The sequence below is a fragment of the Microcaecilia unicolor genome, chromosome 10 (genome assembly GCF_901765095.1).
Source record: "Microcaecilia unicolor chromosome 10, aMicUni1.1, whole genome shotgun sequence".
In the NCBI taxonomy this organism is placed as follows: Eukaryota; Metazoa; Chordata; class Amphibia; order Gymnophiona; family Siphonopidae; genus Microcaecilia; species Microcaecilia unicolor.
The window spans coordinates 128,769,270-128,795,114 of record NC_044040.1 but is presented as its reverse complement, the minus strand read 5'-3'; the positions used below and the strand labels follow the sequence as shown (position 1 = coordinate 128,795,114).

The 25,845-nt window shown below is 42.3% G+C and overlaps 1 protein-coding gene across 3 annotated transcripts in view; it reads left to right on the top strand.

Moving 5' to 3' along the window:
• The window catches only part of UBXN7 (UBX domain protein 7), a 588,902-nt gene that overhangs the window by 540,630 nt on the left and 22,427 nt on the right, over nucleotides 1–25,845 (top strand). For all 3 annotated transcript variants that reach the window (XR_003943538.1, XM_030215927.1, XM_030215926.1), the window contains one exon: nucleotides 11,290–11,369. Coding sequence is in view for 2 of the 3 variants with exons in the window: in XM_030215927.1 (XP_030071787.1) it covers nucleotides 11,290–11,369 (80 nt within the window). In the remaining variant the exon portion in view is untranslated. The remainder of the gene's footprint in view (nucleotides 1–11,289; nucleotides 11,370–25,845) is intronic.

Here is a 25,845-nt window from a genome sequence, read left to right as displayed (position 1 = left end):
CTCGGAGAACACCTGCTACAGGTATGTATCATTCGCTATCGATTCATAACATGTTGATTGGGACTACCTGCTTCAGGATATCATATTTATTTACCAGGTTTATCTGTACCTGGGTCCACAACATCCACATCCTTTGCTCCTAGAGTCCTTAACTAAGCACTGTTTGTTGAATTTTTGTAAAGGGGTTCTTTTAATTTTTCTAAAACCATGGAATAGCTTGGCTTAGATTACATATAACTTTTTATACTATTTGAGTAAAATCAGAGGCAGGGCAGAAGAAAAAATTCAAAATCTCCCTTTTCTAATAAGCTAAATAGGTATTAAAGATATTGCACCAAAGCTCCTATATGATAGTTCCTTTTAAAAAAAAAAATGCAAGATAACACAGATGGTTCTGTAACTCTTACTAGAGGTAAGGGAAATAATTTTGGATTTAGCTCAGTGCCTTTTTCAGTTGTAACTCAGTCAAAATTTGTACCTGTGGTAATGGAAGGTTGTGACTTCCCCACGATTACAAGGAGACATATTGGGATTTGAACTGGGCTTCCCTGTTACTCAGCCTGCTGCTCTAACCTGCTTCACTGTCCAAGATTTCTTTCAGCTGTATAAGGCAGGGCAAACAGTAACATAATTATTGGTAGTGAATGCACAATGTTCTATCCCCCTAGACTTCTTTGGCTGGCTATAATCAACTAACATGGAATGCTGCCACTATTTGGGTTTCTGCCAGGTACTTGTGTCCTGGCGTGGTCACTGCTGAAAACAGGATACTGGGCTAGATGGACCATTGGTCTGACCCAGAATGGCTGTTCTTATGGCCTCAGGTGCAGTGATGCTGGTGCAGCTGCTGCCACTTTCTCAGGCCACAAACATCCTCATTAAATGTAAGCCACATTGAACCGAAACTCGTTTTTGGATAATTGTAGGATACAAGTATGAATAAATAAAATAAAAATAATATATTGCATAGAATCAGAATAGTCAATGCTGTGTTCCCTTGAGAACTAGACCCTCATTTGTTATGACGGTTTTAGCAGGAAAAGCTCACAATGTGTACTGCATAAATACAAATCAATGAAATACAAATCAATGCATGCATCTACCTTTTCCTATACGAGCACGCAGCTCTGGAACGCGCTGCCACATAACCTGAAAACGGTCTATGAATTGACCAATTTCCGCAAACTATTGAAAATGTATCTCTTCAACAGGATATATCACAAAGATCAACATGTGTAACTGCATAATCTTTAAAACTTCTAGAACTGTCTTATAATGTCTTTTGCTTTAACACCATCATGTATTTCACTACCATGTAACACAAAACCCTCTGTAAACTAAATGTATATTCACTTCTATTTCCAGTATCCATGTTAAATTGTAAGCCACATTGAGCCTGCAAAAAGGTGGGATAATGTGGGATACAAATGCAATAAATAATAATAATAATAAATATAACATTTAAGAGAGCACAGGGGCAGGATAATAGGATCTAGGCAGCAGTGATCTTGTAGCTTGCAACAACATTGATGGTCTGATGGCAGCCATCAACAACATTGTTCATGATTTAAATGAGTGGACACTGATTCATAGAAGATGAGTCTTAAAGTTGTTTTGCTGCATAATGGCAGTGTTTTGCTAACAATTCCAGTTGGTCTTGTACTTCATATGAAGAAAACCTATGAGAGCATGAAACAACTTTTGAGATGCATTAACTATAACCAGCATCAGTGGCAGTTTTGTGATGACCTAAAGGTAGTTGTTCTTTTGCTTGGTATGGATACACAAAATACTGCTGTTTTTTCCGAGTACAAGCAGGACTATAGTTACCATAGGTGAGTGATGTCCACGATGGAGCCCTGGTGCGGACGCTACCCAGCATTCATATCTCCTTAGGAAACCTTTGGTAGACATGCAACACGCAAGTGTCTTCCTGCCAGCCTGAGTCACATGGGACTCTGTCCTTTTCTTCTCCATGGAGCTGATAACACTGGTCTTTTCTTGTGGTGTGTTCTAACTCTATTTTTGGTTCTTTATGAGCTATTTTTGTGCCTTCCTGCTCGCTCCTGTGAGTGTTTTGGGAGATTTTGTTGTTTTCCCTTCCTGTCTCGCCTTCCCCATGTTCTTTAGAGAGCTTTCGGTACTTTGACTTTCTTTTTTGTTTTTTTTTATGTGACCCACAGCCATCTTGGGCTTGAGCTTGGGCTCCTAGTCATGTTTCTCTTCACTTTTTTGTGAGGGAGCTTTTTCATTTTGTTTCTCTCCGTTATTGAGCCATTTAATGTCACTGCAGCTATCTTCCCTACAATGTCCAAGAAGCCTGCCAGTGTGTTTAAGAAGTGCGCCCACTATGCTAGGACCATGTCTGTGACTGACCCATATGATATGTACCTGAAGTGCTTGGAGTGTCCTTTTTGTGCTCAAATACAGAAGAGAATCCAGAAGTTGAGAGATATGGTGTATGAGAGACTTTTTGCTACCCAGAAGTCCGATTCATCAGCATTGAGAACATCTGTTCCCATGGCGTCTGGAGCTGCAGCAGACACTAGCAACCCATCAGCCTCAGGGTGGTCTCCCCCGCCTTATCATCTAGCATATTCTGACCTGGCACTGAGGAGGCGTGTGGATTCCACGTCCTCATCGGCACCATGAAGAAAAGAACTGATTTCATGAAGTCCCTGTCTCGGCCTGCCCCTTCTGCAATCTCCACTTCTCAGAGGTTTTCTGGAGGGAATCGGAGTGGTTCCTACTACTCTGAGTCATAGGTTCACTACTTTTTCCCATCCTCAACAGCAGTTCCAGCCTCCGTGCTCCCATCCTCAGCAGCAGAGGACTTAAAAGATCCAGCTGACACCCCAGTGTTTGATGCTTTGGACTGGCAACATGACAGCTGTACTGCTGTGGATTTACAGCCTGTCTCACTGACACAGACTACTCAATAATTACTGTGGATTCTTTTGGATTCGTATTAGGTAAATGAGACCTTTATTAGAGGTGCTAAAATCTACAATGATTAAGATATATACAATGATTAGCTATATACACACAATGATTAGCTATATAAACAATCATTACATCGCTGGTCTCTACAGCTAAGCAATGGTAAGAGTTCTTAGACTAGGAAAAGAAGTAATAATACACTATACATACAACATCATTGGTCCTTACATCATCCAGGCTCTTAACATCAGCTGGGGGGGGGGGGGGGGGGGGTTCATAGCGGGAGCCAGGAGCTTCTTTGACCAGGAACAAGGTTCTCTGTGCAGTTCGTACGTTACTCACAGATGAGCTCCCAATTTCACTGAAAGAAACTCCCCTTTTTATAAGGCTTAGAACTCATATTCAGAGCTAAAGAAAATTACAAGAATGTACATGAGGATGCAGTCACATGCTTCTGGCCCCAGTAAACAAACCACTGGCCAAGTGGCTCATCTCTTGAACTCCAAGCATATCCTGTTTCCCTCCTGCACAGACCGAATTGGTCACAGATGTGCCTTATCTTCCACATTCCAACTTGTTTTTGTATTTACAAGGAAAGTTACTTTCGGTCAAAGACAGAAGATTTCAGAGTGTATTATCGGACAAAGCAGGGTTGAAAAGCAATACTTTACATCTTCCATTACATTAGCATAACTGCAATAACAGTAACTGTCCTGGACGACCTACCAGTAGGAAGGAGGCTACATTTATTTCTGGGAAAGGTGACCTTGTAACGGATTGGTGGATTCTCCCAAATAGTCCAAATTGGTTATGCATTCTGTTGGCAACAATGACCTCCAAATTTCCCACCGAGAGCATCCAGCTTCAGCTCTCAGGCCAGGTAAGTATTCGCAGAGGAACTCTTCTCCCTTCTAAAGACCCATGGTTGAACTTGTTCCACGAGGGGAAGAGGTTCTATTCTAAGTATTTCCTTGTGCCAAAGAAGATGGCCCATCCTACACCTAAGGGGGGGGGGCTGAACGAATATCTAGCCATAAAAAAGTTCAGGATGATTTCCCTAGGCATCCTTCTCCCCATGACTCAGTTAAACAATTGGCTATGCTCTCTGGACTTGAAGGATGCCTATACCCACATTCAGATACTTCCAGGTCACAGGAAGTATCTCAGATTTTGAGTGAGGAATCACCACTATTAGTATTGCATCCTGCCTTTTGACCTTGCATCTGCTCCCAGAGTATTCATAAAGTGCCTCACCTAGTCACAGTTTTGCTGCGCAGGCTGGGAGTTCATGTGTTTCCATAATTGAACAATAGGCTAGTTGAGAGCACATCAAAGAGAGGTGCTCAGGAGTCAATGCAATGAACTGTTCCAGGTGTTGGAGCTACTCCAAGTCCCATCTGTTTCCAGTTCAGCCATTGGAGCCCTAGTAGACATGATTCAGGTTTGAGCCTATCTGCCTCCAGCATGGCCAAATGCCCTCATTGCCATCACCACTCAGATTCAGAGAAGCCAGCAGGTCATGGCTTGGCAGATGTTGAGGTTGATGGGTGGCATGGCTTCCACAGTGCATGCCTCCATTTAAAGAGCACCTAACGGACCCTTGCTTTTCAGTGGTGTCAAACCACTGGGAACCTTATGGATGTTGTCACAGTCACCCTGAAGTTTGCTCATTTGCTTCTCTGTTGGATAATTTGGCCCAGTTTGACCCTGGGACTGCCATTACAAATTTCTCCACCCCAGAAGATTGGCTACAGATGAATGCACTCTGGGATGGGGAGTCCACGTATACAGGTTTCACACCCAGGGGACCTGGTCTTCTCATTCATCTGAGCTTCAGGTCAGCAAGCAGTGCGATACAGAATCCTATCCCTTGTGTCAGGAAGCAGTCAAGATTTGACGATTGGGCTACTTCCCACAGCATGGTGCTCCATGCCACATACCTGGTGGGGAAAGACAGCAGTCTGGTGGACAGGCTGAGTACGGTGATGCAACTGCATGAGTGTTCTCTCAGCAAGGACATTGCCAGCAATATCTTCCGAGAGTTGGGCACCCTCTCGGTGAATCTCTTCACCATTCATTGCGACAACACGGTCCATCAGTACTGCTTCAGACTCAGGTTGCACAATGGACTATCGTCACATGCCTCCCTCATGGATTGGGGGAGGGTCTTCTGTATGCATATCCTCCCATCCCTCTGATAGAAAGCACTTATCTGAAACTTGAGCAGAACCAGAGAACTATGATAGCTCCCTACTGATCATGGGAGATCTGAATTCCCTCTTCTTCTGGACTTGTCATCTGAAGATTCTTGGAGACTGGACTGCTTTCTGACCCCCTCATCATGCAGAATGAAGGGTCTCTTCTGCAGTCCAACTTCCAGTTCCTGGCCCTCATGGCCTGGATATTGACAGCATACAGTTTGCATCTCTACAGCTTCCTTAGGGTGTCTCCAGAATCCTGCTGGCTTTCAGGAAAGATTCTACTGAGGGGTGTTATACTTTTAAATGGAGGAAGTTTACCTAGATCCTCTCACTTTAAAACCTGCTTGAATACCTCTTTTATATCTCTGAATCTGGTTTAAAAACCAACTCTGTAAGGGTTCTCCATGCAATCAGTGCTTATCACCTTGTGGAAGGTAAGCCCATCTCTTTATAGCCTTTAGTTGTTCTTTTCATGAGAGGCTGACAAAGTCCCCTGTGAAACCTTCAACTGTCATAGGACCTCAATATCATCCTCACCCAGCTGATGAAAGCTCCTTTTGAGCCACTTGACTCCTGTCATCTGAAGTACCTGCTGTACCTGACGTGGAAGGTCTTGTTTTTGGTAGCAGTCACTTCAGCTTGCAGAGTTAATGAGCTTCAGGCCCTAGTAGCGGATCCACCTTTCACAAGGTTTCATCATAACAGAGTAGTTATCAGCCAGCAGAAAACACACTTTATCTAGTTGGCTAGCAGACTGCTTTTCTTTCACTTTTGCCCAGGCTGGGCTGACAAGAGGGTCATGTCACTGCTTGAAATGTTAGAGCCATGGCCATGTCAGTAGCCCACTTGAGGTCAGCCTCCATTGGAGAGATTCTCAGAGCTGCAGCTTGGTCTTCAGTGCACACATTCACATCTCATTACTGCCTTGAGCCGCATTCCTGAAGTGACAGCTGGTTTGGGCAGACAGTCCTGCAGAATTTGTTTGGTGTCTAGATAATCCACCCTCCTAGGTCCATTCTTTTCTGTTCATTGCTGCACCTTCACAAGAGGCTTGTTTTGCTTGTTAGTATTATTGGTTCCTGTTGGCCTTGCCATTGCAAGTTTATTTAAATTATGATATACCATCCAATTAGGCTTTCTAGGCAGTTTACAAATATCTAGTTTAAAAGAAATTGATAGGAACTCCATAAATAAAACAAACCAAGAACAAGCATGCGTCTGGTGCTGAATTTCCTAACCCCAGTCCACAGTCTGGAATTAGTGGGATTATTAAAAGGACACAACTATGGTTAAGATTCAAAAGCCTCCTGAAATAGGAAAGATTTGTGCTTAGATTTAAATGCTTGTGTTCACAAATGGATAGCAGTATAGTGTTCCAGAGGGAAGGTCCAGTAACACTGAAAATCTGGATCAAATGGTAGATAGACCAAGGATAGAAAAGGATGGAACGACCAGCCAATGCTGTTCTGCAGATCTTAAGGCTCTAGGTGGAACATAAGGGATCAGTAATCATGACAAATAGGTGATATGCCAGTATGATATACCTTATAAACTAGAAATAAGATCTTAAAGGTTATTCTATAGTTAATAGGTAACCAATGTTCCTCTCACAAATAGGGGGTTACATGATCGTTTTTTGTTTTTTGTTTTGATTTTGTTATCAATTTCATGGCCATGTTTTCCACACATGGGGCTGAGGTTGAGAATAAATTCCTCACTGAAGAGATCATCCCCAATTTATAAAAACTTTGCTGAACCATGCTAGAAATCGGTGCACATAAATCCAGAACTTGAACAGCTGGTTCAAAAGTAATATCACTACTTGCTATTAAAAGAGGGTTTTAAAGTTCAAGGGTTCCACTCCGAGAGAAGAGAACTCCATATGTTTTTTTCAGGGTTTAATTTTAATTTGTGCAGTCTAATGCAGTCTTCTACCCAATGGCTCAAAAGTCTGAATTTCTAGCGAATAGTTGTTGTCTATGATACCTAGAATCTGTATTCATAGACTTAAGAAATAAGATCAGTGATTGAATTAAACTGAGGCCAAAACGATATTAAGCGAGATAGGTGCCAGTAAAGAGCCTTGGGAGATTCCACAGGATTTTTAGGTTTCTTTTAAACTAAATTCTGTAAATCCTTGAATATTGTTTCAAGCTTCTTTCTTTGTAAGTTGATTAGGACCTGTTTTAGGGATTCAGCGACTCAACGAGTTTTCTATTAGATTAAATTAGGATAGGGAGTAAGGTTGGATTAGTGAATTATCTCATAGAACACATATGTACTCTCCCTGTGAGGTATGAGGTAAACCATTTGAGCACCACATCAATAATACCTATTTCCTGCTAGCAATGGAGGAGTAATGCGTGGTCAGTGGTGTCAAATGCTGCTGCTAAATCTAGAGAAATCAGCGCAGCTACCTTGTCATGATCAAAATTGTAAAGCCGGTAATCCCAGTAAGAGCTATCTTTGTGTTGTGACCTTTTCTAAATCCCATCTGATTCAGGTGTAGAATGTTAGTTTCAAGCACAACTGATTCTGTCAATTTAGAGAGAAAGGGTAGATTCACAATTGGACAGACGTTAGTAATGATAGATGCACCTATCTTGTGGTCCTTAAATCTTGGACAAATGTAAGTACTTTTCTATGTCAGAGGGACAACACTGTCCCTGTTGACCATTGTTTGTTGTGTTTGGTGAGCCTAGTAGCCAGGGATTCCCATCTGTGGTAACCATAGTCATACTTGTCCTTGGGGAAAGCAAAGTTACTCATCTGTAGCAGGTGTTCTGTAAGGACAGTCCTCCCACCTCCTTTTGGAGTTGCGTTCTTTTTCTATGCTTTTTGATCAGACTGAGGATCCCGTGTGACCCGGGCTGGGGGGAAGGCATTCACGCATGCACAATGCAAGCCTATCAAAGCCGCCCTAAAGAGACATGAGCGCTGAGTTGTGTTCCCTGCATCGGGGCATTGCTTATCTGTGGTAATATGTGTCTTGTAGTCCTCAGCTTTCAAGTACCTCCATGGAAAACTTCCATGGTTAAGTGAAACTAGCAAAAAAGGAAGGTGTCTTTATGGGTCCTCAGATTTGCCAGCTTCATCACTATGATGCATTTCATCATTCAGTGGTTTCATGAAAAAGGCATCATGGAAAGCCTTCCAGTAAGTGGCAACACATTTTCTTGGAAATAATAATGCAGACAGCTACAACCAGTTGGTATAAAATCTCCTCAAGGCATACAAAAGCCTTGGCTATGCATGTCGCAAAAGGTACATCTTGCACTTGTTTTATATTATGAATGTACACATTATCTGCCAAGGACATTTGCATTGAGCAGAATAAAAGTTTTTTTAAAAATAAAATAAATCAGCGGTAAGCACAGTGAGCAATTCTACCAGGATATTGCAGGAATGGAGCAACTCTATCCGGGCAAATGGAGCCCATCAATGCTTGCATACTATTGCTGGACATTGGCAAGAGATGCTCTATTTCTTGAATACAAGAGAGAAGCCAAGAAGTACTGAGTAGACACTGAATAAGAACTAAGTTGTTATATATATATAGATTTGTCTTTTCTTTCATAATAAATTTGATTTATATAATCCTTCTGCTGATTTCTTTTTTTTAAGTTTTACTTAGAGGACAGGCAAAATGTATCATGTAAAGCAACCATGAAAAGATCTAGATTCACAATTTTTTTATACTCTTATCTCCCCATTTTTGGCATTGGTAGGCAACCCACAGTTTGCACCAGATTTGGGGAGTACATATCTACAGCAATGGATGACTGGGATGTCATACATTGGAGGATATTTTGCAGTTGGTGGAGGATTTCTTCCCATCCTTTGAACAACCGAAGCAAAAGTGGAATATATCAAATACTCATTTCATACGTTATTTACAAATACATCATTATTGGGGAACTTTAAAACAAAAAGATCAACAAAGAAGTGGATGATGATCTTCATATCCTCCTACATAAATAAGTTTTCTATTTGGTACCAAGATACTTTGCCCACAAAAGAAACTGGTCACCAAGGATTACCTTGCTAGAGTGTGGATGCAAGATTTGGGGATTGAGTTTACTTCTGATAACTTAAAAACAATCTGGAAGGAGGGCTATAGACTACTTTTTAGCGCAGATTTCTAGGAAACGTTTTAAACTCACATGTCACATATTATAAGGGAACGTGGGTATCGTATGACTTTGTCGGACACTGATACATTGTCAGAGATACAGGGGTTCTTGAGTGCATACTTTTTTGAAGTGCTCACAATTGGGTGACCTTTGTCACCATGTCATTGCAGCCCTCGAATATGTTGTAGGAGGGAATCTATCTTGCTCCTGTAGTTACCTGTTTCTGGGTAACTGGAAAGAGGCAGTCTTGTATGCTTTATTGGTATAGTTATTTTGCATAACTAAAAGCAGGAGGAATCCCCAATCTTATGAGTGCAGCGCATGAATGCTCTAACTTCCCTGGAACTCTAGCATATCATGTATTGCACTGATGCCAATAAAGATAATTAAAAAAAAAAAAAAAAGATGACAATACATCACATGCTGTGCAATATGGGTGTCTTTGGAAGAGATTTCTCTGGATTTTTGGAAGATGCCTATATCAGATGACTTAAACAGGAGCGTTAATTTCTGGTCCTTTTTGTGTTTAGAATGGGCCCTCTACATGGAGAGGGGGGAGGGAAGGAGGGCTGGATGGGTATATGGATCTGCATGTGAGGTTGAATATTGTAGCTTTGGGCTTTATAAATGCAGACTACCATTCAGAGGTTTGGAGAGTTGGGCTCCCTGTTGTGATAAGAACACACCGGCAGGGGATGGAGTGTATTATGTGATAGTACAGAAGATGATTTGTGTAATTCTGTTCTCAGCTGAGGTTGATACACATTTTCATTGTTTCTTATGTCACATCTAATTGTTCTCTTTTTCTTCTGTTAATCTTGACTGCTAAATAAAGAGAAGATAAAACAAAAAAAACTGTACTATCTAAACAGTATACATATACATAAAATGTAAAAATTTAAATCTCTTGAAAATGGTAGCCAATCAGCTGTTTTGTCATATTTGAATTCAGCACATTAAGGGGGTCTTTTACAAGATTAGCTTGTGTTATCTGCAGCAGTGCCCATTTTATTCCTATGGGCCCTGCTGCAAATAACTTGAGCTAATCTTTAGTAATAGAGCCTCTAAATCCATAATATAATGGTACATTTTACCTCTGAAGCAGATGACTTGAAAAACAAATTGTAGACTGATATTATTGTTTAGCTTTAGTGTCTGCTGCTGCTGCTGCTTAAGCATGTTGATTAAGATTTGACCTGAAACAAAATGTTTTAACTTCTCAAGATACTGCACATCAATAGAGATACCCGAGTTACTAGTCTGTTTTAAGATGGTTCTCACAGATGAAATTAACTGAAATTTGGTATAGCATTCAGAATTAGCTCTGATGTGTGGGGTGGAAAACAGAACAGTCCTGAGACATGTAACAAATTGATCTGTTCTTTCATGGAATTCTATAGGTTCTTTCTACCTGATGTGAAACGTGTTATATTTGAGTTTTGAACCAATGTCATAGAGACCCATAAGATACCTTCCTTAGCTTTGTGCAGAAACTAGTGGCCTTTCTAAGCATAATGGTACACTTTACAGGGAAACATCATTTCTGTAACTATAAGTAAATGAAAACAAACTTTGTGGAAATTAGCATTTTTAAATATGTCAAATGTTTGCAAAAGTGTTTCAGTGTAATTAATGCAACACACTGTATGCATATAGCCTGAGGATTATTATTTTTTTTTGTTTATTTAGCTCTACCTGCAGGCTATTCAGACACCAGTGATGATTCTAAGTGTGATGTAGACCACACTTGCTCAGATAGACCACAGCAATGGGGTTTTAGTATGGTAACCACCAAAAGCTTCATTCAGCTATTGAAGACATGACTACCTTTCTATAATGCAAACTTGACACCAGAAGGAAATAAATGACACTTGCATGTAATTTATTTTTACGCTGGCCCAGTGTTTCTGAAATTGTGTAGTGCAAAATCCCCTTGTTGGAATAGAGTGATTTTGTCTTGATTGAGTTGTTCCCTTGTTTAGATGCATTAACTTCTGGGTTATTTTGTGTGATAGGGCCAAAAGTGCAGTTGATGCTGAGATATCCTGATGGGAGGAGAGAACAGATTGCATTTCCTGAGCATTCCAAGCTGCTGGTGAGTATGCATGCAGTCCATCTTTTAATCCTAGAGAAATTATTTACTGGTCAAAAGTAACACTGTTTTTATAACTTTTACTATTTGTGTGTGTCAGAGGCTAAAGAGAGGGTGTCAGGTGCAGCAGCGGCATGGGAGCATGTCAGATAGGATGTTGGGGGTGTAGTGGAGGGTTTAGGAGAACACTCCCTTTCCTTTCTCATCCCTTTCTGTCCCTTTCTTCCTTACACTCTCCTGTTTCTCCACCCTATTATACCCCTTCTTCTTCCTTTCCTCTCCTTACACTTCAACGTTCCTCTTCCCCCTTCCTCCCTGCCTGCTAGCTTGTCAGCCCATCAACTTCTTCTCAGCCCATCTACCAACCTACCTGCCTCAGTCACTACTTATGGCCCCTGTACACATTCTCTTCCTTGCCCTATCCCTTCTTAATCTTTTTCCCCTCCCCCTACCGCTGTCTATCACTGAAACTCACTGCCCACCCATGTCCTCTCCAGTCCTACTCACTACTGCAATACCCTATTCACCCCCTTCCCTCACCAACTCACCATCTCTCTTGTCCCCCTCTTCCTTCCTAGCTCTCAACCTTCAACACTTCCTTCCTGCCATTAACCCATCCCCATTCCTCCTAAGTGCATCCCGTCTTCGTCGCCTTTGTTGCCCTACCTCCCCCACCCTCTCTTGCTCCTCCTCCTGCTATCCGCGGGAGACATCAATCCCAATCCAGGTCCCACCCACCTGTCCTCGTCCTATCCATGCAAACGATTCCGCGATGTCTCCAATCTCATCTGTATTCCCCTCCTCCCCCCCTCTTGTCTCCCCTTCTCATGTGCCCTGTGGAATGCATGATCGGTCTGCAACAAACTTCCCGTCACCCACGATCTCTTCATCTCTCGCTCCCTTCAACTGCTCGCCCTAACTGAAACCTGGCTCTCCCCTGATGACTCTGCCTCAGTCGTGGCCCAATGCCATGGAAGTTATCTCTTCTCGCACACTCCCCGCCCAGTTGACCGCGGTGGAGGCGTCGGGTTACTACTCTCGCCCTCCTGTAGTTTCCAACCCCTCCTCCTACCGCAATCTCACTGCTTCTCATCCTTTGAAGCCCACTCCATCCGTCTATTCTACCCGTTGCCACTCAGAGTGGCAGTCATTTACCATCCCCCTGATAAATCTCTCTCTTCCTTCCTCACTGACTTCGATGCCTTCTGTTTTTCTTGATCCCTCATCTCCGTCCTTCATTCTTAGAGACTTTAACATACACGCTGATGACCCATCCGACTCTCACGCTTCTCAGTTCCTCACTCTAACATCCTCCTTCAACCTCCAGCTGTGCTCCACCACCCCTACTCACCAAAATGGCCATTGTCTTGACCTCGTCCTCTCCTCTTCCGGCTCACCCTCCAATTTCCACGCCTCGACTCTTCCTCTCTCTGATCATCACCTGATCACCTTCACACTTCATCACCCCCCCTCAGCCCCGCCCAACATTAACCACTACTTCCAGGAATCTCCAGGCTATTGACCCTCCCACCTTATCCTCTAGTATTTCTAATCTCCTCGCCTCCATCATGTCCTCCGAGTCTGTCGACAAGGCTGTCTCCGCTTACAATGCCACTCTCTCCTCTGCTCTGGACACCCTCGCACCATCCATCTCCCGTCCCACAAGGCGTACTAATCCCCAGCCCTGGTTGACCCCTTGCATCCGTTACCTTCGCTCCTGCGCTGAACGCCTTTGGAGGAAATCTCGCACCTATTCAGATTTCTTTCATTACAAATTCATGCTATCCTCCTTCCAGTCCTCCCTATTCCTTGGCAAACAGGACTACTACACCCAATTGACCAATTCTCGCAGCTCCAACCCTCGTCGTCTCTTCGCCACCCTTAACTCCCTCCTCAAAGTGCCCTCCGCTCCCACCCCCTCCTCACTCTCTCCTCAATCACTGGCTGACTACTTCCGCGACAAGGTGCAAAAGATCAACCTTGAGTTCACTACCAAGCCACCACCTCCCCTTCACCCTTCAACTCTCTCCCTCAACCAACCAACCCTGGCCTCTTTCTCCTCCTTTCCTGATATCACCGAGGAGGAAACCGCCCGCCTTCTCTCCTCCTCGAAATGCACCACTTGTTCCTCTGATCCCATCCCCACCAACTTACTTAACACCATCTCTCATACTGTCACCCCCTCCATCTGTCATATCCTCAACCTCTCTCTCTCCACTGCAACTGTCCCTGACACCTTAAAGCACGCCATAGTCACACCTCTCCTCAAAAAACCATCACTTGACCCTACCTGTCCCTCCAACTAACGCCCCATCTCCCTCCTACCCTTCCTCTCCAAAATACTTGAGCGCGCCTTTCACAGCGGCTGCCTTGATTTTCTCTCCTCTCAGGCCATCCTCGATCCGCTTCAATCCGGTTTTCGCCCTCTACACTTGACAGAAACGGCACTCACTAAAGTCTGTATTTACCTGTTCCTTGCCAAATCCAGAGGCCACTACTCCATCCTCATCCTCCTCGATCTATCCGCCGCTTTTGACACTGTCAATCATAATTTACTTCTTGCCACACTGTCCTCATTTGGGTTCCAGGGCTCTGTCCTCTCCTGGTTCTCCTCCTATCTCTCCCACTGCACCTTCAGAGTACACTCTCATGGATCTTCCTCCACCCCCATCCCGCTCTCTGTTGGAGTTCCCCAGGGATCTGTCCTTGGACCCCTTCTTTTTTCATCTACACCTCTTCCCTGGGCTCACTGATCTCATCTCATGGTTTCCAGTATCATCTTTATGCTGATGACACCCAGCTGTATCTCTCCACACCAGACATCACTGCGGAGACCCAGGCCAAGGTATCGGCCTGCTTATCCGACATTGCTGCATGGATGTCTAACCACCACCTGAAACTGAACATGGCCAAGACCGAGCTTATCGTCTTTCCACCAAAACCCACTTCTCCTATTCCTCCGCTCTCGATCTCGGTTGATAACACCCTCATCCTCCCCGTCTCATCCGCCCGCAACCTCGGAGTCATCTTCGACTCCTCCCTCTCCTTCTCTGCGCATATCCAGCAGACAGCCAAGACCTGTTGCTTCTTCCTCTTTAACATCAGCAAAATTCGCCCTTTCCTCTCTGAGCACACCACCCGAACTCTCATCCACGCTCTCATTACCTCTCGCCTTGACTACTGCAACCTACTCCTCACTGGCCTCCCACTTAACCATCTATCCCCCCTTCAATCCATTCAGAACTCTGCTGCACGTCTTATATTCCGCCTGAACGATATATCACCCCTCTCCTCAGGTCACTTCACTGTCTTCCGATCAGATACCACATACAGTTCAAGCTTCTCCTCCTTACCTACAAATGCACTCAGTCTGCAGCCCCTCATTACCTCTCTACCCTCATCTCCCCTTACGTTCCCGCCCGAAACCTCCGCTCACAGGAGAAATCCCTCCTCTCAGTACCCTTCTCCACCACTGCCTCCAGGCTCCACCCATTCTGTCTCGCCTCACCCTATGCTTGGAATAAACTTCCTGAGCCCTTATGCCAAGCCCCCCCCCCCCCCCCCACCCATCTTCAAATCCTTGCTCAAAGCCCATCTCTTCAATGTTGCTTTCGGCACCTAACCTTTATACCTTTCAGGAAATCTAGACTGCCCCAATTTGACTGCCCCTACTTGACTGACTGTACATTTGTCCTTTAGATTGTAAGCTCTTTGAGCAGGGACTGTCCTTCTATGTTAAATTGTTTAGCGCTGCGTAACCCTAGTAGCGCTTTAGAAATGTTAAATAGTAGTAGTAGTAGTACTATTGCAAAATGTGAGCTTAACTTCAGCAGGTACCTCCTGATCTTGTTCTTTGATTACCCCATCTAGCCCAGCAACAAGAGAAGCACTTAGGCACATCATCTCTTGTGGCTTTAGAGCCAAGTCTCACAGTATGAGCTGCAAACTCACACAGCTCTTAGACTTTGGCCTTGGAACAGCAGAAGGATTTAAATGCATCATCTCCGGCTACTGCTAGGCCAGATGTGTAACTGGGTAACTGAAGAATAAGATGGTAGGCAGTACAGCAAAACTGCTAGAGTGACGTAGTGTGTGCTGCACTCACCTCCTGCCAGTGTGGTTTGCCACAGCTGCTTCAGTTCTGTAACCTCCCCTGGGTCACTGGGCCTCTTCCTGACTGGCTAGGCATCTCCACAGTACAGGGGCTGTTTCATAATGCTATTGGGCCACAGTACAGGGGCTGCTTCATAATGCAATTGGGCAAGGGGTGGGGGATGCAGAGGAGACAGTAGCAAGGAATCTTGGATATAGTAGGGGAGATGGAAACTAAAACCTGGAATAGAAGGGGAAAGAAAGTGTTGGAGTGAAACTGTGTGTATGTGGCAAGGGGAGGTTAGAACAGGGCTCTGTATTCTTTTATAATGGAATTTTCCAGTCTTTATTTACTTTGTCTTCAATTTGTACAAAATGGAGCTATTAAATTGGTTACTGGTTCACGTATAATATTCTCACTCTGGTACACCAAGTACAAAACACTGGCCTTCCATTATTATTGTTCTTTTTTTTATTTATTTATCAATTTACATATATAAACAAGCAAAAATATATACTTGTCAAGAAAATAACATTACTGTTCACAAAAGAAAAACAAGAAAAATAATTATTTCGAGCAATTACATACAGCACGTTAACCAAAGTCCACATTAATGGGATTCAAAATTTACAATATGGATACTTAAGGAAAAAATTATAAGGAGACTTCTCTCTATCAGATGCTGATAATGGATACCCTTTTCTCTTACATAGGACTATGATCTAAGCACTCCCTTGCCCTTTTACAGCCAAGAAAGAGGAAAGTTGTGAAGGCTTATAGAACACATACTTATTTGACTGATAATTTACTAAACATTTGCAAGGGTACTTTAAGAAGAAAGTTCCACCTATCTGAATTACACCAGGTCTCATAAGTAAAAAATCTCTGTCTACGCTTTTGGGTTTCCTTGGTAACATCAGAGAAGAGATGAACTTTCAGACCAAGAAAGCTCTTATCTTTATTTTGAAAGAAAAGCCTCATCAACCAGTTCTTATCCGGTGATAAAGCTACTGTGGCAGTTAAAGTAGAGGCATTTACTAATTCAGTATCTGAGGATTCTAATATCACCAAGATATCTAGTACTGGTTTTGTTGCAGGAATTGAGATAGGAATTTGTGATACTTCAGGAGTCAGACAGCACACACCAGAATGAGGGAGAAATCTTCTTTATTTGCCAGCAAACAAAGCAGGACATCAGTTCTAGCTCTCTTCTCTCTCTCTCAGCTCTCTGGATGTTATGGCTTTTGTCTGTCCTCTTCAGCTCTCTTCTCTTCTGTCTGTTCCTTCTGCTCTCTTTCTCTCCTGTTGTCTTCCAGCTTTCTTTCAGCTCTCCTTCCTTTCTTCTGACGTAAACTGCTTCTGCTCCTACTTAAATACTGTTCTATCCCCCTCCTAGCCTTGCCCCCCCCCCTTACTCTCCAATTGGTTAAGGAATAGATTGGTTACCTGGCCTCAACCAATCATTACTTTTGAAATATCAGTTACATAGGTTCCAGACATCCTAAACTGACCTGTGACCTGGGGCCCCTTACACCAGACATTTGGTCTCCAGAACTCTTACATTTCTCATTATGATTGATTTCTCATCTATAGCTTAAACTGGGTTCCCTTAGAGACTAAGAGGCCCAATCTGACATTGGTTATTCTCATATTCCTAGTCAGCTTCATACTACCTGCTAGCTGAACTCTGGCATTCATTAAAGAGGTCAAAAGCCAATCTTACTTAATGGCATTCAGGACCATTTCTACATTTACCTACAATTAATCAAGGAGAAGAGAGCTGACTAGTCCTGACCTCTTTCACCTATCAGCTTCCTTCACAGAACTAGCTAAGACCACAGAAAACTCAAAACACATGTTGGCCTCTTCACTGCAGTCTTTGCTTAGAAAATACAGCAGAGAGTAACATTAGATTTAAAAAGGTATTCTACATATTAATTACACAGAAAAACATATTCTAAATATCAAAAACTTGTAAATACTAATCTATTGCCTCTCTCTCTAAATAGTATTTTCTTCTAAGCATTTTAAACTAATCCTAAACAAACTGCCTGCAATATGCCGGCTCATAATAGAATACATATGTGTTTGCTTAGCAATCCATCAATCACAAGGGTCTTTCTGACCTTTCTAACCCAGCCCGGCAAACGCTAGACTTCTAGTAATTAATTCCAGCCTGCATTCCTTTATCTTGCTTGCAAGGTAAAAAGCTAGAATTCAAACACCACTTTTAAACCCCAGATTTTAACAGAATTAACCCTTAATATGATTTCTCAGAATTATTCTTTGCCCATGGCTGCCTCAGTTTTTCCTGAGATACTTGATGTTTTTGAGGCAAATAATATATTTGTGTAAATGGTGGAACCATTTCTTCTGAGACACCTAGTATCTCTATAATATATTTTCTGAGCATTTCTCTTGGTAAAACCCCAATTTTCTTAGAAAAATTCAAAAATCGAATGTTATTATTTCTAGTTACATTTTCCAAGAATTCAGATTGTCTTCTCAAAGCAATTAAATCCTTTATCATAGTCTCTTGGTGCGAATGTATTTCTTTCAACTCTTTCTCCATTTCTACTTGTCGGTTCGATATTGTCTCTACCCTGGTTTCAGTATCTTGAACCCCTTTGGTCAAGATTAGTAATATCCTGGGATAATTGTTTTATTTGTGGACTTAGGGATTTTCCCAAGTCCACAATCAAAGTGTACAGAGTCTCTAGTGTGATTTCAGTTGGTTTCCGGGTCAAAGGAAATTGTACAGCGGATTGTTGTGTTCTATTTTCTCCACCCGCTTCCATCTGGTCCTTGCTGTTAGGCGTTGTTTCTCTCCCTCTCGAGGCGCCTTTTTCTCCAAATAGGCCCGCACTCTCCGCATGATTTCTCCCCTCCTCGGTCCGTTGAACTGCTTCACTCCTAGGTGGCGTCCCACTGGAAACCGGCATCGTTGTGCTCGTTCCGAGGGCTGCGGGGGAGGCGCCCTAACATCGGGGCTGAGCGACAACTCCAACCCAGCGGTCACCGAAGTGTTACCATCTCCACCCGGTTGGCCTAGCGGGTCTGCTCCCGGTGTCATCGGTATCTCTGCTCTTTGAAGGTAACTAGTTATTGTAGATTGTACTGAAAGAGGATTTTGCCATGGAGTCATTCCGTGTCAAGTGGACCAGGGGTCCCCACCTCACCATCTCAGATTTTGATGAAATTTGGTACATAGTTTCTTTATGATAAAAAACTAAGCTGTGCAAAACTTTAGTTCAAAAGACTAAAAATTGGAGGTTCTAGGGGACCTCAAGTAAAGGGTTGCAAAATGTCGCCTGAGCAAAAATGACATTTTGGGCCAACTTCCAGAAGCTGTAAAACTTGAAGTTTTAGTAGTACAAGGGGGATATTTGGAGAACCTGCACTACTTTTAGGGCTTAATGAACTGACAAAACCCCATGTTCCTAGTCCTCTTACCTTTTGAATGGTTTAGGCTCAAACGTTGCCAAAAAACGGCAAAAAGCAATTTACAGCGATGTTGAGGCTGCTGTAGTTTCTAAACTAGTTGGCCTTTCAGGTTGATTTTTGGTAGGTGTACTAAATGCAGGGCTGTAATGAGGCATTCCAATTTGCAGCACTTTCCTTCAAGTGGTTGAAAAATTATAAGCGTTCAAAGTTGGTATAAAAAGCATTTTTGCCCATTTTGGGCTATCTTTGATGCCCTTGATCTCCAGTGGGACAGCTTCAATATTCTTTCTTTTAGCACCATTAGAAAGAGCAGATGTCCTTCTATCAGAATATTTAGTTTTCATTTTGGAGTCTCATCATATAAGGATTGCAAAAATGCCCTCAAATGTTTGCGGGCAGCAGCCTGTGATTTCTTCACTACACCCTTGATACAAGTGTAGTAAAAGTGATTCTTCTTTCAAAAAGCAACAATTTTTTAAAATAAAGAACACATTATGTTATAAAACTGTATTCAAGAAAACTAAAAAACAGGAATGTTTTTTAGGATGTGGAAGGATGAGGCCAGGTTTCATGACAGGTTTAAAGAAAACTGCAGTCAGTTAGGATGACCGACTTGGCCAATTATGATTGGTGGACCCTGTTGCAAGGCGTCTGAGTGTCTGTTGCTGGTGTTTCTTCACCCTTGCTACAGTTTGACCTCTTAGTGAACTGTAGGCATCAAAGTAAGCCTAGCAACAGACACTCAGGAGCCAGGAGGTACCAGAAGCATACAATTGGGCAATGAAACAAACAATTCTGCCTTGCAACAGGGTTCACCAATCATAATTGGCCAAGTCTAACTGGCTAAAGAAGTTTTCTTTAAATATTATGTTATAAAACTGTGTTCAAGTAAACTAAAAAATAGGGTGGAAACCATTGTATACATACTTCTTGTTGAAGAAACTCGCACCTGCACCGACAGGCTCATTTATATTGAATTAAATGCCACAAATGAAGATATTAATCACTTTAGACTGAAGTAAAATTTTACCCATTGAAAACCTGATTGCAAGAATAAACGCGTTTGTTGAACTGATGCTAATGGTCATCAATGGATCCAGAAAGATCAGATGAATTTCCACTTTGCTCAGTTGGCTGTTCAAGCACATCAGAGTGTCATTTACTGACATACAATAAAAATAAAGGTTTGAAATTAATTGAAGAGCTTCTGCCTGATCAACAGAAGTTGTTACAAGAGCATTCTGGTCAACTTTTCTATGCTGGATCAACTATTTGCCTTCATCATGAATCCTTACTGTTGAAAAAGTTTGAATTTTTGCAAAGAACCTGCTGTAACCCATTTTCCAAAGGTGGTCATAATGCAAAAAGGGGCTTAAGAGTGCTGGATGACACACTAGCAGCCCAGCTAAAGGCCTTAACAAGCAAAATATTTGTGCCGGGTCAGAAACTATGTCCATCTTGTTGAAAAGACGTCAGTAACAGAGCTGCTGATTCTTTATCATCATCAACAGCAGCAGATGATGAACACAGTGACATTTCTGGCAAGTTGAACACAAGTTTGACATCTCTTGGTTTTTCTCCATTAAAGTTCAAAAAAGTCAGCAAGCGTGATGTACGAGGCTACACCAAGCGCAAAATCAGGCGAGTGCAAAATACTTTGAGAGTCATCATCTTGCAGTTGCTGGTGGGCTTAGATATTCTACCAGTCAGAAATGTGACAAATGTTCTGATTATGATAACCTGCTAAACGAGTTGAAAAACAAAGTCCAAGTTTCAGCAAATCATGCAGAAAAACTGCAAATACTAACTTTAGCACCAAACAGCTGGTCTATTCAAAGAACTGCCTCAGAATTCATGGTTTCAACTAGAATGGTTAAAATAGCAAGAAATCTGAAATCAGTTTGTGGAATTCTGGCAAAACCAGACAAGAAGAAAGGTAAAGTTTTACCAGAAGAAACAGAAAAAAAAATTCTTGGCTTTTTTGAAGATGATGAATTCAGTAGACTGTGCCTAGGGAAAAAAGATTTTGTCTCTGTCAGAACTGGCACTGAAAAAATTCAAATGCAAAAGCACTTGCTGCTTAGCAATCTAAAAGAAATGTATGTTGCATATCGTACTCGAAATGGGCCAGAAGTGGGTTTTTCCAAATTTTGTGAGCTAAGGCCAAAATGGTGTGTCACTGTTGGCTCATCTGGTATGCATTCAGTGTGTGTTTGTGTCATTCATCAAAATGTGAAGCTTATGCTTGCTGGAAGCCATCTGCTGAACGAAGATTACAAAGCACTGATGGCTAAAACTGTGTGCAATTTGGAATGCAAAGAATGCATGCTTCACAGGTGTGAAATATGTCCAGGTAAAGATGTGCCTGAAAATTACCTGACAGAAGTGTTCATTGATGCTGACCCAGGTGAAACAATCGAGTTTAAGCAGTGGATTCATACAGATCGCACCACACTGGAGACCAAACAAATGTATGTTGATGATTTTGTATCTGAGCTTGCATTGAAAGTTTCAAACCTGTCAATTCACCATTACATTTCCAAACATCAGACACAATACTTAAAGAAAACCTAAATCCTTGTGAAATTGTTGTTCTCTTGGACTTTGCTGAAAACTACTCCTTTATTGTCCAAGATGCTGTTCAAGGTTTCCACTGGGAAAACAGTCAAGCTACACTGCATCCATTTGTTGGGTACTTCCGTGATGCTTCAGGTGAAATTCAGTGCATAAGTGTTTGCAAAATAAGTGACAGCTTGCGGCATGATGCAGTTGCTGTACATGCATTCTTGGAAAAATTAATCGCGTTCTTGAAAAGCAAAATTGGAGAAATAAAATATGTAACATACTTTAGTGATGGCTCAGCTGCACAATACAAGAACTTCAAAAACTTTGCCAACTTGTGCTATCATCAAACAGAATTTGGAATAAGTGCACAGTGGAATTTCTTTGGCAGAAGCCATGGCAAGTCACCATGTGATGCCATAGGTGGTACAACAAAGCGACTAGCTGCTCAGGCTAGTTTGCAACGACCTAAAAATAGCCAAATTCTCATAGCACAAGGCTTGTTTGAATTTTGTGATCAAAAAATAAATAAAATCAAGTTCATTTTGTTTCCAAGGATGAAATTGAATCTTCAAGATCTGCATAAGAGGAAAGATTCAGTAAAGCTTCCACAGTTGCTGGAACTAAATCACCAGTTTATTCCCATTGACTTGAACCAAATTTCAGTCAGTAGAATGTCAAATGATTCCTCCTCATTTGTTGTCAAACTTTGTCAGTCGGATGACCCAGTGAGTGTACCTGGCATAAATGTGTCTCAACTTCAGCCTGGGCAGTATGTTGCCTGTGTTTATGACAACAAATGGTGGATTGGCAATGTCTGTGACACATCATTTGAAGAACATGATGCCTTGGTCAACTTTATGCATCCATGCGGGCCTGCACGATCATTTCATTGGCCTAGCAGAAGAGATTCTTGTTGGATTTCTGAACAGCATATTCTAGCAGTTCTTCCAGTACCAGCAACTACACACTTGGACGACAGTATACATTTCCAGAAACAGCAGTAAAACTTATCAGTGAAAAATTCTTGTCACTTCAGCACTGAGGTTTTACTTGGGAACCATTAAGACACCCCCATTAGGCTTGAGAAACTAGGCAAAGACAACCAAATGAGGCTTGGGAACCTCAAGTAAGATGCCCACCTTCAGGCTTGGGAACCTGTGCCAAGTGGCTGGACTTGCCTTGCTATCGGGCGTGACCTCTTGGCGATGAGGTTGCCACTTCCTATTGAATTGGTAGTGGCATAGCCACCATGGACCAACGCATGCTTAAAGCAACTGAGTGACTTATACAGCAATTAGAAACATTGATGGGCCCTATATCCGTTTCATCTATCATTCAACAATACTGGCCAAAAAACACTTTTTTTGCAATCCTTATATGGAGAGACTCCAAATTGAAAACTACATATTCTGATAGAAGGAAATCTGCTCTTTCTAATGGTGCTAAAAGAAAGAATATTGAAGCTGTCCCACTGGAGATCAAGGGCATCAAAGATAGCCCAAAATGGGCAAAAATGCTTTTTATACCAACTTTGAACGCTTATAATTTTTCAACCACTTGAAGGAAAGTGCTGCAAATTGGAATGCCTCATTACAGCCGTGCATTTAGTACACCTACCAAAAATCAACCTGAAAGGCCAACTAGTTTAGAAACTACAGCAGCCTCAACATCACTGTAAATTGATTTTTGCCGTTTTTTTGGCAAAGTTTGAGCCTAAACCATTCAAAAAGTAAGAGGACTAGGAACATGGGGTTTTGCCAGTTCATTAAGCCCTAAACGTAGTGCAGGTTCTCCAAATATCCCCCTTGTACTACTAAAACTTCCAGTTTTACAGCTTCTGGAAGTTGGCCCAAAATGTCATTTTTGCTCAGGCGACATTTTGCAACCCTTTACCCCCTAGAATCTCCAATTTTTAGTCTTTTGAACTAAAGTTTTGCACAGCTTAGTTTTTTATCATAAAGAAACTATGTACCAAATTTCATCAAAATCTGAGATGGTGAGGTGGGGACGACCTTTAAAATTGGTCCACTTGACACGGAATGACTCCATGGTGGGGCGGCAGAGGAGGACAAGCGGCTCCTTCTCTTCGGCATTTTCTCAGAAGAGCTTGCTGAGTGTCCGATCTAGTCAGCGGCCATTTTGAATCTCTAACCATGATCCATTATTTTTGTTCTGGCTTCTCATACCCTACATACCCTCACAAACCCTTTGATCTCATCAGCAAAAGCTTTGTCATCCCTTCATTTAGACAAGTAAGATTTGATACAGTTCACATCCTAATGTTTCTGGACCATCTATATGGAACAACCTACCTATTTGCTTTCATTTAGAATCCTCTCTTTCTTTTTTTAAGTTTAAGGGCACAAGGGAACGGGTGTAGGAGCTGGGGTCTACACTTGCAATCACACAGCTGAAGTCTCTCTTACTTTTTAAAGTTTCTTTTATTATACAACCTGAGATTTTTTATAATGTTATATAATTTCTTTCTTTTCCTTTTTGTTCTCTATTCTTTTTGCTTTCTTAATTTTTATTTCTTTTAACAATTTTGTAAACTGCCTTAGAATAGTATCCCTGATTGGTGGGATAAACGTTGAAACTTGATGGTGTTGCTCCAAGACTTAAGAAACATCACTGGTTGCCAGCATCATATTGTGTTAAATTTAGAAGTCTTACTCTTGTGTATTTTGTTTTTTGTAAAGGGTTTCTAATCTGTTGGTTCCATACTCTTCAGCTAGGACTTCATAATCTCAAACAGACAAGTTAGCAGTTCCTCTGTTGGCTAGAGCAGGATTGAATAGTATTTGTGAGGTAGCATTTTTCTGTTTAGCTCTCTCACTTTGGAATTCCTTATCATTACACCTCTGAACTAAAACTAATCTCAAGAAATTCACAAAAGAATTGAAAGCCTTCTATTTTTCTCTGGCATTTTCTGATACTTGCTTAGAATTTAAGAAAGAGGGGCAGGGAGAGAATAATTGGGCTGTAGAAAAGAACCTGGGTCCTTTTTCTGCTATATTTTTCTTCATTGTTCTGCTGAATAATTTGTATTATATTTTCCTTTTTAGTTATATTATTGTAAACGCCTTGATTTATGGATGGAGTGGTATAGCAAATGCACCAATAAACGTAAACCTATTGGAGAGAGGGAAGGTAGAAGTCACCAAATGGGTAGGAAGAGAAAAAAGAATCGGGGCTCAAACGTACTTAGCCTTCTATTACAGTTCCAGGTGTATCCAGTTCCAAACCAAGGGGGTAGGGCAGATGGCTTTTTGAGCACCAGTTCAAAGCAGGCAGCAGCTGCAGACTGAAGACCCAGAGTGGCAGTCTCCTGGCTCATGCTGTAGCTTCTGTTTTGCTGTGGCCAGCTTTTCTGCCTGCATCACTGCCTCCTTCATGACAGGGAGTGGAGGAGGAGTCCATGCTGCAAATTGGCTGTTCTGCTCTCAGTCACAGCTGCATCCATTCCTGCTTCTCCTCTCATGGGCTTCCAGAGCTGATTCTGGTCCCTTTCCCATTGTCTGGTGAAGCTAGATCTTTAAACTGCCATCCTTGGGAAATGAGCGATGATGTAGGTCCAGGAGTGCTAGAGAACTGGGACTGGAAGATCTGCCCTAGAGTGGAAGAACATAGTAGCCCTTCAGTGCCTCTCTGACATTGAGAAGTGCCGTGGCCCATATAAATCCATGGACTTTGTATCCTGGTGGAAGGGATCGACATTGTAGGCCTAAAAGTGCTGGAGAACTAGCACTAGAAATCTGTCCTAAAGTGGAGGAATGTGGGCCCATTGAAGCCTCTCTGACATCAAGAAATGCCATGACCCATGTAAGCTCTTGAGCCTTGTGTCTTGGTGAAACAGAGTGAAGCTGTAGGTTCAGGAGTGCTGGATGACCGGCACTGGAAGATTTACCGTAGAGTGGAGAAGTGTCACGGGCCCTTCGGCAACTCTCTGACATCATCGAGCGGCACCATGATCCATGTAAGTCCTTGGGTCTTGTGGCACGCCATAAGGGGCAAGGAACAACGGAATGCCAGTGGATTGCAAATAACCTCACTATGAATTTGTTTTTAAAACGTTTTAGAGTGTTTTGCCATCTATTATCATAATAAGAGGGAAATCAAAAGAGCCATGTGTTCTCCTTCCCAATAACTGGCCATATAAACAGATATGTTATTGACAGTTGAAGAGGGGTGGGAGGAGTTCCCACTTCTCCCATTGATGGAGCCTCCTTAACTTAAGCTGAACAGTCTCCATCCTTACCTCAGCCATTGGCTGTCGCATCTGTTTCCTCTCCTGCATTGTTTGTTGATGAGAATGTAGCTGGACTTAGTACTGGAGTTATGCTATCTAATTTAGTGGTCCCACTACCTACCCCAGTT